At 47.8% G+C, this 17,505-nt stretch overlaps 1 protein-coding gene across 1 annotated transcript in view; it reads left to right on the forward strand.

The window, feature by feature from the left end:
• The first annotated feature begins 1,910 nt into the window (after positions 1-1,910).
• The window catches only part of ANKRD13C (ankyrin repeat domain 13C), a 91,721-nt gene continuing 76,126 nt past the window's right edge, over positions 1,911-17,505 (forward strand). The window contains exon 1 of the mRNA XM_029062476.2: positions 1,911-2,666. Within this exon, the coding sequence (XP_028918309.1) occupies positions 2,219-2,666 (448 nt within the window). The 5' untranslated portion in view covers positions 1,911-2,218. The remainder of the gene's footprint in view (positions 2,667-17,505) is intronic.

The raw sequence follows: 17,505 nt of genomic DNA on the forward strand, positions 1-17,505 counted from the left end.
TGTAGTAAGCGCTTAACAAATACCAATATTACTATTAACAAATGCCATTATTACTACCATTGCTATTACCCTGTATCTACCCAAGTGCTTAGTACAGTGCTCAGCACATAGTAAGTGCCTAACAAATACCATCCTTATTATGATTACCCTGTATCTACCCCAGTGCTTAGAACAGTGCTCAGCACATAGTAAGGGCCTAGCAAATGCCATCCTTATTATGATTACCCTGTATCTAGCCCAGCGCTTAGAACAGTGCTCAGCACCTAGTAAGTGCCTAACAAATACCATCCTTATTATGATTACCCTGTATCTAGCCCAGCGCTTAGAACAGTGCTCAGCACCTAGTAAGTGCCTAACAAATACCATCCTTATTATAATTACCCTGTATCTAGCCCAGCGCGCGTCCTCCCGCTGTCCTGGAATGCCCTCCTCCTCACCTCCGCCAAACTCATTCTCTACCCCTCTTCAAAGCCCTACTTAGAGCTCACCTCCTCCGAGAGGCCTTCCCAGACTGAGCTTCCCCGTTTCCCTCTACTCCCCCTCTACCCCCCTTCACCTCCCCTCAGCTAAGCCCTCTTTTTCCCCCTTTCCCTCTGCTACTCCCCCTCTCCCTTCCGCTCAGCACTGTACTCGTTCGCTCAACTGTATATATTTTCATTATCCTATTTATTTTGTTAATGAGATGTACATCACCTTGATTCTGTTTATTGCTACTGTTTTAATGAGATGTTCATCCCCTTGATTCTATTTATTGCTATTGTTTTTGTCTGTCCGTCTCCCCCGATTAGACTGGAAGCCCATCAAAGGGCAGGGACTGTCTCTATCTGTTGCCGATTTGTACATTCCAAGCGCTTAGTACAGTGCTCTGCACATAGTAAGCGCTCAATAAATACTATTGAATGAATGAACAGTGCTCAGCACATAGTAAGTGCCTAACAAATGCCATCATCATCATTATTATTACTCTGTATCTACCCCAGCGCTTAGAACAATGCTCAGCACATAGTAAGGGCCAAACAAATGCCATCATCATCATCCTTATTATGATTACCCTGTATCTAGCCCCACGCTTAGAACAGTGCTCAGCACATAGTAAGCGCCTAACAAATGCCATCGTCACTATTACAGTGGAAAGAGCACGGGCTTTGGAGTCAGGGCTCATGAGTTCGAATCCCAGCTCTGCCACTTGTCAGCTGTGTGACTGTGGGCAAGTCACTTAACTTCTCTGTGCCTCAGTTCCCTCATCTGTAAAATGGGGATGAAGACTGTGAGCCCCACGTGGGACAACCTGATTCCCCTGTGTCTACCCCAGCGCTTAGAACAGTGCTCTGCACATAGTAAGCGCTTAACAAATACCAACATTATTATTATTATTATTACTCTGTATCTCCCCCAGCGCTTGGAACAGTGGTCAGCACATAGTAAGCGCTTAACAAACACCAACATTATTATTATTATTATTCCAAGCGCTTGGGACGGTGCTCTGCACCTGGGGAGCGTAGACTGTAAGCCCGTCAAACGGCAGGGACTGTCTCTATCTGTTGCCAACTTGTTCATCCCAAGCGCTTAGTACAGTGCTCTGCACATAGTAAGCGCTCTATAAATACTATTGAATGAATGAATGAATGAATCAAGGAATACGATGGAAGGAATGAGGGAATGAGCGAAGCCCCGCCCACTAGGAAGCCCCGCCCACCACGAAGCCCCGCCCACCACTAAGCCCCGCCCAATAGGAAGCCCCGCCCAATCACGAAGCCCCGCCCACATTTTAGCCCCGCCCACTCCCCCCTCCCCCGCCAGCAGAAGGGGGCGAGGCGGCGGGAGATGTGGCGGCCGAGGCCGAGTGGGCGGGGCCAAGGAAGTCTCGCGATGTTAGCGCGGCCCGCTGCGGGGGTGGTGCGGGAAGGAGGGAGGGGCAGGTCTCGCGAGAGGAGCGGCGGGAAGATGGCCGGGCCTGGCTGGGAGGCGTGAGGCGCTGAGGAGGACGAGGGCGAGGGCGAGGAGCGGCGCCGGCCGTCGGTCGGTCGGTCGGGCCCCGGGTGACTTCTTCGCCCCTTGCTGGCGCCGTGTGTGTGTGTGTGTGTGTGTGTTGGGTGCCGGGAGATGCTCCGGGCGTGGAGGGCGTCGGGGGGCGTCGTCGTCGTCCCTGCCGGCGCTGTGGGGCGGTGAGGCCCCCCGGCCCCCGGGGCCTCGGGCGGCAGCGGCGGCGGCGGCGGCCATGACCGGAGAGAAGATCCGCTCCCTGCGGAGGGACCACAAGCCCAGCAAGGACGAGGGCGGCCTGCTGGAGCCCGGAGACGAGGAGGCGGCGGCCGCCCCCGGGGGCACCTTCACCGGGGGCCGCACCGGCCCGGCCGGAGGCGGCGGCGGCGGCGGTGGCGGCGGCGGAGGGGGGAAGGCCGGCAGGGCCTGTCACAGGATCTTCAGCCACCATCACCACAACCACCACCACCACGGCCCCACCCCGCCCGCCACACAGGGGCCGCAGCCCACCGGGGCCCCCCCGGGCCCTCAGGACCCCGCCGGACCCGGCGCCCCCCACCACGGAGCCCCACCCGCCCCCGGACCCCTCCACTTCCCGCTCCACGAGTGCGTCTTCAAGGGGGACGTGAGGAGGCTGTCCTCCTTCATCCGCACGCACAACATCGGCCAGAAGGATAATCACGGTGAGGGACCGACAACCCGACGCCCCTCCTCACACCCCGCTGCGGGCCGGGGGCCTCTCCCGCTCTCGAATAATAATGACGGTGGTCGCATTTGTCCTCGTCTCTCTCTCTCTCTAATAACAATTATGATCATGGTGGTGGTGGTATTTGTCCCCGTCTCTCTCTCTCTAATAATAATAATGGTGGTGGTGGTGGTATTTGTCCTCATCTCTTTCTCTCTAATAACAGTAATGATGATGGTGGTGGTGGTATCCATCGTCCTCTCTCTCTCTAATAGTAATACTAACAATGACGGTGGTGGTATTTGTCCTCGTCTTTTTCTGTCTAATAACAGTAATAATGATGGTGGTCGTATTTGTCCTCGTCTCTTTCTCTCTACTAACAGTAATAATGATGGTGGTGGTATTTGTCCTCGTCTTTTTCTCTCTAATAACGGTAATAATGATGGTGGTGGTATCTGTCGTCCTCTCCCTCTCTAATAATAATAGTAACAATGATGGTGGTGGTATTTGTCCTCGTCTTTTCCTCTCTAATAGTGGTAATAATGATGGTGGTGGTATCTGTCGTGTTCTCTCTCTAATAATAATAGTAACAATGAGGGTGGTGGTATTTGTCCTCGTCTTTTTCTCTCTAATAACAGTAATAATGATGGTGGTGGTATTTGTCGTCGTCTCTTTGTAATCATAACGGTGGTATTTCTGCCAAGCACTGTTCTAAGTGCTGGGCGGGAGAGGAGGTCATGAGGTTGTCCCCCATGGGGCTCGCAGTCTTCATCATTATACAGATGAGGTCTCCCGCCCTCCCCGCTGTGGGCAGGGGTCGTCTCTCTTTCTTTCTCTCTAATAATAGTAATAATGAGGGTGGTGGTATTTGTCGTCGTCTCTCTCTTTCTAATAATAATAGTAACAATGATGGTGGTGCTGTTTGTCGTTGTCTCTCTCGAATCATAACGGTGGTATTTCTACCACGCGCTGTTGTAAGCGCTGGGGGAGAGAGGAGGTCATGAGGTTGTCCCCCGTGGGGCTCGCAGCCTTCATCCTCATTTTACAGATGAGGTCTCCCGCCCTCCCCGCTGTGGGTAAGGGTCCTCTCTCTCTCTCTCTCTCTCTCTCTCTAATAATAATAGAAATAATGAGGTTGGTGGTATTTGTCATCGTCTCTCTCTCTCTAATCATAACGGTGGTATTTCTGCCAAGCGCTGTTCTAAGCGCTGGGGGAGAGAGGAGGTCATGAGGTTGTCCCCCGTGGGGCTCGCAGCCTTCATCCTCATTTTACAGATGAGGTCTCCCGCCCTCCCCGCTGTGGGTAAGGGTCCTCTCTCTCTCTCTCTCTCTCTCTCTCTCTCTCTAATAATAATAGAAATAATGAGGTTGGTGGTATTTGTCATCGTCTCTCTCTCTCTAATCATAACGGTGGTATTTCTGCCAAGCGCTGTTCTAAGCGCTGGGGGAGAGAGGAGGTCATGAGGTTGTCCCCCGAGGCGCTCATAGCCTTCATCCTCATTTTACAGATGAGGTCCCCCGTCCCCCCCCCGCTGTGGGCAGGGGTCGTCTCTCTCTCTCTTTCTAATAATAATGATGATGGTGGTGGTATTTGTCATCGTCTCTCTCTCTCTCTAATAATAATAATGATGGTGGTGGTATTTGTCATCTCTCTCTATTCATAATTATAGCGGTGGTGTTTCTTTAGCCCTTACGATCTGCCAAGCACTCTTCTAAGCGCTGGGGGACATAGGAGGTCATCAGGTTGTCCCCCACAGGGCTCACAGCCTTCATCCTCATTTTACAGATGAGGTCTCCCGCCCTCCTCGCTGTGGGCAGAGGTCCTCTCTCTAATAATAATAATGATGGTGGTGGTATTTGTCCTCTTCTTTCTCTCTAATCATAATGGTAACGGTGGTATTTGTTTAGGGCTTACGATCTGCCAAGCGCTCTTCTAAGCTCTGGGTAGATGCAGTCTCCCCCGTTTAAACTGTGAGCCTGTCATTGGGCAGGGATTGTCTCTATCTGTTGCCGAATTGTACATTCCAAGCACTTGGTACAGTGCTCTGCACATAGTAAGCACTCAATAAATACTATTGAATGAATGAATACGAGGTCATCAGGTTGTCCCCCGTGGGGCTCGCAGCCTTCATCCTCATTTTACAGATGAGGTCTCCCGACCCTCCCCGCTGCGGGCAGGGATCGTCTCTCTCTCCCTCTCTCTCTCTCTAATCATAATCATAACGATGGTATTGGTTTAGCGCTTACGATCTGCCAAGCACTATTCTAAGTGCTGGGGGAGATACAAGGTCATGTGGTTGTCCCACGTGGGGCTCACAGTCTTCATCCTCATTTTGCAGATGAGGTCACTGGGGTACAGAGAAGTGGAGTGATTTGCCCAAGGTCACACAGCTGACAAGCGGCGGAGGTGGGGTTAGAACCCACGACTTCTGACTCCCAAGCCTGTGTTCTTGCCACTAGGCCACGCTGCTTCTCTAGTGCTGTGTTGTACTTTCCAAACGCTTAGCACAGGGCTCTGCACACAGTAAGCGCTCAATAAATACGATTGAATGAATGAATGATTCCCCCCCCCACTGTCCTTGCCCCTGGAGCCACCCCGCCATCATTCATTCATTCATTGTCGTATTTATTGAGCACTTACTATGTGCAGAGCACTGTACCAGCAGGCCTTTCCCCCTTCCACCCTCCCCTCCTTCCTCGCTTAACCTCATTCAGTCACATTGATTGGGCATTTACCATGCACGGAGCACTGTATTAAACACTTGGCAAAGTACACTAGGGCAACCAAGAGTGACAGCCCCTGTCCACAACAAGTTCACAGTCTGGAGGGGGTAGGGGACGACGACAGACATCAATGCAAGTAGTAATAATGACGTTATATGTTAAGCGCTTACTACGTGCCTAGCACTGTTCTAAGCGCTGGGGTGGATAGAAGGTAATCAGGTTGTCCCACATGCGGCTCACAGTCTTTATCCTCATTTTACAGATGAGGGAACTGAGGGCCAGAGAAGTAAAGTGGTTTGCCCAAGGTCATAGAGCAGACAAGTGGCGGAGCCGGGATTAGAACCCACGTCCTGACTCCCGAGCCCTTCCTCTTCCACTAAGTCATGCTGCTTCTCACGCTGTACTAACCACTTGGGAAAGTACGGTACAGCAACCCAGAGTGACAGTCCCTGTTCATAACGAGCTCACAGTCTCGGGGAGTGGGGGGAGACAGACATCAATATAAATATACAAAATGACAGATAAAAGCGCTGTGGGGCGGGGGGAGAGGGGAGGAGCAAAGTCAGGGAGATGCAGGAGGGAGTGGGAAATGAGGAAAAGTGGGGTTTAGTCTGGAAGGCCTCTTGGAGGAGATGGGCCTTCAGGAAGGCTTTGAAATGGGGGAAAGTAATCCTCTGGCGGATTTGAGAAGGGAGGGCCTTCCTTACATCGTGACCTTGGGAAGTTGAGAGCTGTAAGAACTGACAAAGATGCCTTTCCTCCTGGGTAGAGAGAGATACGCTCGTCCCTTCCTCCCACTTCTAAAGTTTCCTGTCGTTGGGACTCCCTGTCATTTTGTTTACCCTCGGAGGAGGCCTCCAAATTGCCGATTCCCTTGGTCGCTGTGGTTTTTCGCATGAACCGCTAGGCGACCTATGCCCAACTAGCCAGTCTGAACGGGTCATTTTCTTTTGTTCCTGGGTCGCACCCATAAATAATGCAGACCACTCTAAAGGTTTTCCGAGAATCGTTCATTTGAGAAGAGGCTAGGTAGGAAAAGCCGCCACTGTGTTAAATAGCTTTTTTTGTGAAAGCTGCTGGATGTCACCCCTGCTCGCCATCAGAGTCCGTCATATTCTTTTCTTTCCGATTTGGTATTTTAATGCTTTGGCACTTTTAGCGCCTTCTAGACTCCCTTTCAGGCTGGCAAACAATACCACCCAGATAGTTCTTCCCCTTGACGCTGTTTAGTGCCATTGTTCTTGTCTGTCCGTCTCCCCCGATTAGACTGTAAGCCCGTCAGACGGCAGGGACTGTCTCTATCTGTTGCCGACTTGTTCATCCCAAGCGCTTAGTACAGTGCTCTGCACATAGTAAGCGCTCAATAAATACTATTGAATGAATGAATGAATGAATCAGTTCTTCTTAACCCCATCTGAAAGCCAGCTACTGTGCAAGGTATCCAGTAGACTACAGTTAAGCAACTCCCGAATAATGTGGTTTGGAGATTCTACTCAGAGTATTTCTCATATTCCTGAGTGTAACTCAAGAGGTCTGACCTGAGACTTTGGTAATGAATAGAACTCCCATGCACGCTTGGAGACTCACATTCCCGGATAATAATAATAATGATGATGATGGTATTTGTTAAGTCCTTACTATGTCTCAAGTCCTGTTCTAAGCACTGGTAGAGACAGGCTAATCAGGTTGGACACAGTCCCTGTCCCACATGGGGCTCGCAGTCTTATTCACCATTTTACAAATGAGGGAACTAAGGCACAGAGAGGTTAAATGACCTGTCTAAGGTCACACAGCAGGCAAGTGGCAGGGGTGACATAAGAACCCAGGACCTTCTGATTCCCAGGCCCGTGCTCTGTCCACTAGGCCATGCTGCTTCCCAGTCGTGCTTAATAGTTGAGACCTATTGACCTCTTCCTGTGTGCGAAACACTGTGCTAAGTGCCAGGGTGGTTACAAGATGTTCAGACTGGACACCTTCTCATTTATGTGGAAACAGGCACAAAGAGGTTAGGTGACTTGCCCAAGGTCAAACAGCAGGCAAGGACTAAAACCTGGGTCTCCTAACTCCACGTTCAATCCTCTTTCTACTTGGTCATACTATTTCTGATCTCTTTTTTTAGCATCGCTAAAATCCACGCTTTCCTCTCCATCCAAATAATAATAGTAACTATGGTATTTGTTAAGCGCTTACAATGTGCCGTGCACTGTCCTAAGCGCTGGGTGGATACAAACAAATCGGGTTGGACACAGTCCCCGTTCCACGTGGGGCTCGCAGTCTCAATCCCCATTTTACAGACGAGGGAACTGAGGCCCAGAGAAGTGAAGGGACATGCCCAAGGTCATACAGCAGACAAGTGGCAGACTCGGGATTAGATCCCATGACCTGCTGACTCCTAGGCCTGTGCTCTATCCACTACGCCATGCCGCTTGTACTTTGATTTTTGCCTCAGCCTCCTTGCCGACCTCCCTGCCTCCTGTCTCTCCCCACTCCAGTCCGTACTTAACCCGGGTAGCAGGGTGATTTTTCTACAAAAACGTTCAGTCTGTGTTTCCCCATTCTTCAGGTAACTTCAGTGGTTGCCCATCCATTTCTACAGCAGATAAACTCCATACCATCAGCTTTAAAGCACTCAATCACTTTGCCCCCTCCTATCTTACCTCCTGGATTTCTTACTACAACCAGCGCAAACACTTTGCTTAGCTAAAACCAGCCTACGCACTGTACCCCCCTCTCGTCCTCCTCTTGCCTCTGGCCTGGAACTCCCTCCCACTTCCTGAGAGATGATCACTCTGCTCACCTTGAAAGCCTCATTAAACGCCCATCTCCTCCAAGAGGCCTTCCCCGAATAAGCCCTCATTTACTCTTCTCCCACTTGCTTCTATGTCTACTTGGCACTTGGATTTACACCCTTTATTCACCCCTCCCTCAGCCCCACAGCACTTTTGTGCATAATGGTAATTTATTTATATTAATGTCTGTCTCCCCTTTTAGGGTGTAAGCTGTTGTGAGCAGAGAATGTGTCTCCCAATTCTGTTATATTGTACTTTCCTGAGTGCTTAGTACAGTCCTCTGCATCTAGGAAGCCCTCAGTACAGTTGATTGATTCTAGACTGTGAGTTCCTTGTGGGCAGGGAATGTATCTACCAACTCTCTTATTGGATTCAACCAAGCACTTAGTACAGTGGTGTGCACCCAGTAAACCCTCAGTAAATATGGTTGATCTCTCTACTCTTCCTTCACTACTCGTAATTTATTTTAGAGTCTTTTTCTTCCCACTACTTTTGTAATCTCCTTAACAAGGATTCTCATCTACTGACCCCATTGTACTCTCCCAGACGCTTGGTAAAGCGCTCTACCTAAGGAGGTGTTCAGTGCTGTCCTTTGTCAGTTTTTTTTTAAAAAAATTAAGCCATCCTTACTAGGTTATCAAACTTCTCTTTCATAGCTGGGTGTTCTAAAAGTACCTCGGTCAAGGTAATTGAGTCTTGAGCTACCATTTTAACTCAGCGGAAGTGTTAATTGCAGAAATTCTTGGCTTCTGACCAAGCAGCCTGTCCTCCTTTTCCCCTTCCTTCCCATCAGGAGAGGCAGAAACCAGCTATCAGCTGGGAAGCTTTGATAAGGAAAGGCAGGGATGTTGAGGGAGCCAACTGGCCATCTCTGCGTGCTCCCCCGCCCCCATCTCTCTCTGCATATGTGTGTCTCTGCCTCCCCCCACCCCCAGCTTCTCTGGAGTTGCTTTCTCCTTCTGTCTCTGCTCTCACCTCAGCTGTTCGTCTCCTGGTCTCTTTCCCTCATCTCCCTCAATATTTAATAGGGCCCTTAGACTAGCCTTTTTTAAAATGTTAGAAAACTATTAGTAAGAACAAACTTATCTTTAAATGTGACAACCATTGTCAGCATATGGACCTTTTAAATACAAGAGTTGCCAAAACTGCTGTAGAATGTAGTGCCCAAAATATATTGAAATCTGCAAGTGGAAAAAAAAAACCTGAGTCTGTTTTTCTAGGGGCTGGGAAAGAGTGGAATATTTCTATACAGAATGAGTCGAACCAAACCAATGTAGTAGTAAGTGATGTATCTTGTATATTAAAACATATTCAGAAATTAGCAGTATAACTCTCTCTGCTTTTTAGCTCAAAGATTCACAAGGGGAGGATTCTCTCATTTTGAGCAAAGCCTTTAGTGTACTCTATAGACAATTGCCTTAATTATGCCAGCTCTGTTTGAGGTTGGTAGTTGACACATTATCCCCATTTTACAGCCAGAGGAATGGCAGATGAGAATTACAGAGGTTAATTGACTGCTCAAAGGAGCAGAGCTACCTTTGGAATGAGTTTCCCTGATTCTTTGAATTCTAAAATCTTTCTTCCTAAATTTGGGCCTTCAAAATAAAACATAAATGATCAATCAGTGGTATTTATCAAGTGATGACTTCCTGCTCTCTCCCCACCCCCCCACCCCAGTTTTTTCAGATGAGTCATAAACCTTTTGGGTTTGAAGAATGTACTACCTCACTCCACCCCATTCACGGCACAAGGACTGTGGACAGAGTCCTTGCCAAGGGACCATCCCTATAGACACGGGTGAGGACTAGAGCGACCGGTGACTATTTAGCCAGTAGTTGGCTACTATGGGTCTGCTCCCCCGACCCCTGAATTTGGGCTACATCAGTGGGAGCTGTTTGGAGGAAGAGTAGAGCTGTCTATTATTAAAACACTGAGGCACAGCACAATTTTCCCATAACCGTGCCTTAAGCTAATTCTCGAACTGAACTATTTTTTACATTTAATATCCAGTTTTGTCAAAAACATAACCATTTCTCACAAATGATCTCCACAGTCAAAATGTGGTCCAAGTCTCCAACATGGTTCCCCTCCTCCATTGACTCTGTTTCCCATGGAGTAGGCTGAGAATTGCTTATCTTCTAAATATAGTATAGTGATTATAAAATAACTAGGTGGGAGACGGTTTTTGCAGAAGATTATGTCCCGGGGTTATCAGTCAGCTGGGTATTTTTTCAGGTTCAGTCCTTACGTTTGCCATCTTTTTGAACTGGAGTGGCTTTATTGTTGCTGGCCACAGAACTTGGAGCTAAAGTGATCTGCGCTCACACTGTGAAATGATCAAATGTAGCCTGCGAGCATCGTTCCCCTTGAAAGAAGAGAAGGACTAAGTATCTTTAGTAGCTTTTTGTGCGGCACCTCACTGGAATTCATCATCTGTTGTACAATCCTTAAATGAACAGGAGAATAGAAATAAAATACCTCTTTGTGATATTTGTTAAGCACTTACTATGTGCCAGGTGCTGTATGAAGCATTGAGGTAGATACATGGTACGCAGGTTGGACATGATCCATGTTCCACATGGGGCTCTCAGTCTTACTCTCCATTTTTCAGCTGAGATAACTGAGGCACAGATAAGTGACTTGCCTAAGGTCACAGAGCAGACAAGTGGCGGAACCGGGATTAGGACCAAGATTCTTCCGACTCTCATGCCTGTGCTCTATCCACTAGGCCACACTGTTTCTCTGTTATGTCTCTTGTCTAAATAATAATGATGGTATTTGTTAAGCGCTTACAATGTGCAAAGCATTGTTCTAAGCGCTGGGGAGGCTACAAGGTGATCAGGTTGTCCCATGTGGGACTCATGGTCTTAATCCCCATTTTACAGATGAGGTAACTGAGGACCAGAGAAGTGAAGTGACTTGACCAAAGTCACACAGCTGACAAGGGGCAGAGCCGGGATTAGAACCCATGACCTCCAACTCCCAAGCCCGGGCTCTTTCCAGTGATCCACGCTGCTTCTAAATCAGACCCAGTATAGTGGCTTTCTTTTTTGGAAATTGGGATTCCGCTTCTCAGCGGGTTAAGAACTCTGAGAACTCTAGTAATCATAACGCTGAGATTTCTGAAGGAGGTCAGAGTGTTGCAGAAATCTGTGGCAGAGGTGTTTGGTCTGGCATTACAAATGGCCACTGTACCAGAAGCTGGCATTGTTGAATTCCAGAAGTGATTTTAGGAATAAGAGGTCGAAGAGTTTTACTTCTGTAAAGTGGCAGACTGGTAAAATCTTAGAAGAGTCAGAAAAACCCAACCTGTTAGGGAAAAGGCAAAGAGGTTTCTCTTAGGAAAAATCATGCCTCTCTCATCTCTGGGAGTTCTTTGGGGGACAGGATAAATGATGCTTTCCTAGATGAATAATAGTGATAATTATGGTATTTGCTAGGCACTTGCCATGTCCCAGACACTATACTAAGCCCTGGGGTGGATACAAGCAAATTGGGTTGGACATAGTCCCTGTCCCACATGGGGCTCACAGTCTTCATCCCCAGTTTTACAGATGAAGGAACCGAGGCTGAGAGAAATGAAGTGACTTGTCCAAGGTCACTCAACAGACAAGTGGTGGAGCTGGGATTAGAACCTATGACCTTCTGATTCCCAAGCCCGTGCTTTATCCACTATGCCATGCTGCGGCTTCTAAATGAAGTGTAAATAGGAACAGTCTCTTGGAATCAGTGCAAGCATTTACTTTAATTCATGTTATCATGATGGGGAAGTAACATAGCTTAGTGGAAAGAGAATGGCCCTGGGAGTCAGAGGACTTGGGTTCTAATTCTGACTGCCCCTTTTCTGCTATGCTTCCTTGGGCAAGTCCTTGCTTTTTTCTGGGCCTGTTTCCTCATCTGTAAAATGGGAAATCACTTAGGTCGTGGGCCCCTTATGGCACTGGAACCATGTCCAACCTGTTTCTTTTGTCTACCCCAGTGCTTAATACAGTGCTTGGCGTATAATAAGTGCTTAACACATATTATTATTATCATCAATCGTCATAACCATTTGTAAGAGGGAGGATTCAGTTAAATATCAGTTAGTAGTATTCGTTGGTGTTTGAGTGAAAAGCACTCTACCAGGTTCTTGGAAGAGTGCAATAGAATTAAACACAATCTCTACCCTAAGGAGTTTATAATTTAATGGAGGAGAGACTCTAAAATCAATTTCAGCTAGGGGGAAGCAAAAATTTAAAGTTGTACATAGATGCTACTGGTGGGTGGGAAGGAACTAGTTCCCAACTGCAAAGGTGACAAAATGTTGAAGTGGCAGTGGAGGGGGGAATGAGAGCTTAATCATGGAAGTCCTCCCGGAGATGTGATTTCAAAGGACTATGAAGATGCGGAGAGCAGTAGCCTACCCTGTGCAAACAGCGAGAGAGCCAGAGTTGCGGTCAGAAAGGAGGGTGATAGTGAGGAGTTGGTGATGAGAGATGAGAATGAGGTACATCGAGAACCTTATCGCCAAGTTTGCAACTGACACAAAGCCCTTCCGAGTGAAGAAATGCCGTGCAGCTGGCGATAAACCGTGGAGAGATATGAGAAAGCTGAGCATACACAGAAAAGCCGCAGATGAACTTCGGTAGGAGCACATGCAAGGTATATGCACCGGCTAAAACAAAACCAAGAGATAATTACAGGATGATGGTTCTGAACTTCCAATTTTGACTGAAAATTGATCTTCTAATTGCCGATTATTAACTCAAATTTCCAGTCTGGCGTGTTGCAGCAGTTAAGATGGCCAATAGTATAGTGAGTACTAATGAGAAGGATATAGACAACAAAACAAAAAACATAGTTTTACTGTGATGCAAAACCCTGGAACTTTTGCATCAGGAATACTGCATGCAGTTTGGCACCTGGAGGATATTAAAACAGGTGGAGAAGACCCAGAAGGGACGTTGAAAATGACTGAGGCCGGAGGGGAGTGTAGGAGGAGCTGCTGTTCGAGGGTAGATTGAAAAGATTTGCATTCCAGCACAGAAAGATGAAGCCAGATTGATGATTGAAGATGATTGAAGTCTACAAAATCACGATGGCTCTGGCTAAGACAAAAATTAAAGTGTCGTTTATCAAATGGCACACCACGAGGACAAAGGGGCAACTTTTGATGTTTGACAGTGAGAGGTTCCTAACAGATGAGGGATACAATTTTTCACCGAGCAGTTGGGAACTGGTTACTGTAGGAGGTTGTGCAAGGAGAAAATAGTCAACGACTTTGAAAAAGTGTTTGGATAAATTCATTAAGGACATCCATAATGGGGTAGTAGGATGAAAAGGTATGAGGTACGTCTCTAACTCCCTCTAACTCCGAGGTTGGATGCCAGAGGGCAGTGTCCCCTTGGTCCTTTGGGGCACAGTTGAAGATAGACTACTGGGCTGAGTGGATGATGATCCCACATTTCATTATGGCACTTACATATCATGTGTCATCATCATCAGTGGTATTTACTGAGCACTTACCGTGAGCATGGCACTGAACTACATCAGTCATATTTCCTGAGCGCTTACTGTTTACAGAACACTTCAAGTGCTTATTAAATGTGTGGGAGAGTAATAATAATACTAATTGTGGTATTTGTTAAGCACTTACTCTTTGCCAGGCACTGTATTAAGGTCTGGGGTGGACACAAGCCAATGAGGTTGGACACAGTCCCTGTCCCACATGGGGCTCATAGTCTTAATCCCCATTTTACAGATGAGGTAACTGAGGCCCAGAATAGTGAAGTGACTTGCCCAAGGTCACACAGCAGACAAGTGGCGGATCCAGGATTAGAACCCATGACCTTCTGACTCTCAGGCCAGTACTCTATCCAGTACGCCATGCTACTTATACAGCAGAATTGGTAGATGTGCCCCCTGTTCACAATGAGTTTACAGTCTGTGGGGGGAGCTGTAATAATAGCCATCAGATATTATTGTTTATTTCAAGTTTGGTGCCAACTGCAGAGACTTTCAAAAAGGAGATCACTGGTTTAACCTAAAAAGCAGTTCCTGTGCCTTAGGGGGCCACTCCTAGGTCTTACTCGTTCATGTTTTTTTTTTTCCTCCCTCCCCCACTCTGGTAGTGAGGGCAACTCCAATCTTGAGCTTATCTTCACCTGCTGACCTCAGATACCTTTTGTCTCATGTAGGAGGGAGAGATCGAGCCAGATGGGTGACAGACATAACTCAGTGGATTTTTAGGATGCTCTCTTAATTGCACATAAAGCACCCATCCCCCCAAAAACATATTTTGGTTGCTTTTTAAGTCATCATGATCACTAATATTGAGTTTTCCTGTCAGTAGAGCATTGTACTCAGTACTTGGGAGAGTTTTTTTAATATTGACTGAATAATCTGGTTGCCCACAGAGATCATTTCAGGGAAAAAAGTCTTCTACAGCTGTTGCCAGAATAACACTAGCACTTCTCTAAAGCCTTCTCCTCCCTGCTAATGTGAGCGTGTGACTAGAGAAGTCAGTGCGAACTGGCTGCTAATCCTTACATGTGGTAACCAAACCACAAACCTAGCATGTCTGTCACCTGGGCCTTTTGCTGTTTATAGCATTGTCTTTTGACTTTCTGGAAGCGTAACTGAACCATCCTGTTTCTGAATGCAATGGGCTTCTTTTTGCATCCCAAACGTCTGCACGGTTGTTACTTCTGGTGTGTTCTTAAAACCCTTAGAAGTATTTGATCTGCCTGGTCCATATATGATCTTTTTGAGGTGCCCAAAAAGTAGTTGCTCTGGTGTTCTTTTGAATATTCCCTTCCCCTCATCTGTCTTTTCGAGTATCTAGGGTTTGTATGACAGATCCTCCATACTTTTGACTTTAGCTACTTTGTTGTCAGGCATGGCAGTGTTAGAGTTTACTCAGAAGATGAATTTGTGATCAGAAATAAGACTCTCCCATTAAAGAGGATGGGATAAGGCTACCACTGTGTAGGTTTTATTTTGATATGGAACTTGTTGCCCCCTTCATGGCAGACTGCTATGACGTTTCCTTGGCTATGGGGATAAGACTGAGCTCCTTATGGGCAGGGAATGTGTTTGTTGTATGCTCTCCCAAGCCCATAGTACAATGCTTTGCAAACAGTAAGTGCTCAGTTAATACAATTGAATGAATGTTAAGGTTTTTATCAGTCAGACAGTTTAGCACGTGACCTACCTTACTCTAAAGAACAGTTGGTGAGTAATCAGCTAATTTTTGTGGAATTCATTCAATCGTATTTATTGAGTGCTTACTGTGTACAGAGTGCAGTACTAAATGTTTGGATTGTACAATCCGGCAACAGATAGAGACAATTCCTGCCCAGCAACGGCCGGCAGTCTAAATGGGGGAGACAGATAACAAAACAGAACAAGTAGTCTGGCATCGGTATCCAGTCGCACATCCTCCTGTGCTATTGCCAATCAATGTATCAATTGTATTTATGGAACACCGACTGTATGTGGAGCATTGCAGCAGTATTTGGTTGAATACAATCGAGTTAGATTTGATCCCTGTCCTAAGTTGCTTTCAGTCTAGTGGGGAAGACAAATACAAAATGAGTACAAAATAAGAGGAAGATGAGAGTGGAAAGGTGGATGTGTCGATAAGTAAGTGCTTAAGTAGTAATGATGCCATTTGTTAAGCATTTACTACACCATATCTCACCTTGGCTTCACCAACTCCGTCCTCTCTTGGTTCTCTTCTTATCTCTCTGGCCCGCCAGCCATTCTCGGTCTCCTTCGCAGGCACCTCCTCCCCCTCCCATCCTTTAACTGTTGGAGTTCCTCAGGGGTCAGTTCTTGGCCCTCTTCTGTTCTCCATTTACACTCACTCCATTGGTGAACTCATCCGTTCTCACGGCTTCGACTACCGTCTCTACGCAGATGACACACAGATCTACATCTCTGCCCCTGTCCTCTCCCCCTCGCTTCAGGCTCGCATCGCCTCTTGCCTCCAGGACGTCTCCACCTGGATGTCTGCCCGCCACCTAAAACTCAACATGAGCAAGACTGAGCTCCTCATCTTCCCTCCTGAGCCCGGTCCTCTCCCAGACTTCCCTATCACCGTGGATAGTATGACCATCCTTCCCGTCTCTCAGGCCCGCAACCTCGGTGTCATCCTTGACTCGTCTCTCTCTTAAAACTCACCTCCTCCAAGAGGCCTTCCCAGACTGAGCTCCTCTTCTCCCTCTACTCCCTCTACCACCCCCCCTTCACCTCTCCGCAGCTAAACCCTCTTTTCCCCCTTTCCCTCCGCTCCTCCCCCTCTCCCTTCCCATCCCCTCAGCACTGTACTCGTCCGCTCAACTGCATATATTTCCATTACCCTATTTATTTTGTTAATGAATTGTACATTGCCTTGAATCTATTTAGTTGCCATTGTTTTTACGAGATGTTCTTCCTCTTGACTCTATTTATTGCCATTGTTCTCGTCTGTCCGTCTCCCCCGATTAGACTGTAAGCCCGTCAAACGGCAGGGACTGTCTCTATCTGTTGCCGACTTGTTCATCCCAAGCGCTTAGTACAGTGCTCTGCACATAGTAAGCGCTCAATAAATACTATTGAATGAATGAAAGTTCACCCCACACATCCGATCCGTTACCAAGACCTGCCGGTCTCATCTTTATAATATCGCCAAGATCCGCCCTTTCCTCTCCACCCAAACGGCTATCTTACTGGTACAGGCTCTCGTAATATCCCGGCTGGACTATTGTGTCAACCTTCTCTCTGATCTCCCTTCCTCCTCTCTCGCCCCGCTCCAGTCTATTCTTCACTCCGCTGCCCGGCTCATCTTCCTGCAGAAACGATCTGGGCATGTCACTCCCCTTCTTAAAAACCTCCAGTGGTTGCCTATCAACCTCCGCTCCAAACTAAAACTCCTCACTCTAGGCTTCAAGGCTCTCCGTCACCTTGCCCCTTCTTACCTCTCCTCCCTTCTCTCTTTCTACTGCCCACCCTGCACCCTCCGCTGCCGCCCACCTCCTCACCGTCCCTTGGTCTTGCCTTTCCCGCCGTCGACCCCTGGGCCTCGTCCTCCCGCGGTCCTGGAACGCTCACCCCCCCCCCCCAACAATCTAATTCTCTTCCCCTCTTCAAAACCCTACTTAAAGCTCACCTCCTCCAAGAGGCCTTCCCAGACTGAGCTCCCCCCTTTTTCCCTCTGCTCCCTCTACCCCGCCCCCATTCACCTCTCCGCAGCTAAACCCTCTTCTCCCCCCTTTACCTCTCCTCCTCCCCCTCTCCCGTCCCACCCCCTCAGCACTGTACTTGTCCGCTCAACTGTATATATCTTCATCACCCTATTTATTT

The sequence above is a fragment of the Ornithorhynchus anatinus genome, chromosome 4, assembly GCF_004115215.2.
Source record: "Ornithorhynchus anatinus isolate Pmale09 chromosome 4, mOrnAna1.pri.v4, whole genome shotgun sequence".
NCBI classification, from domain to species: Eukaryota; Metazoa; Chordata; class Mammalia; order Monotremata; family Ornithorhynchidae; genus Ornithorhynchus; species Ornithorhynchus anatinus.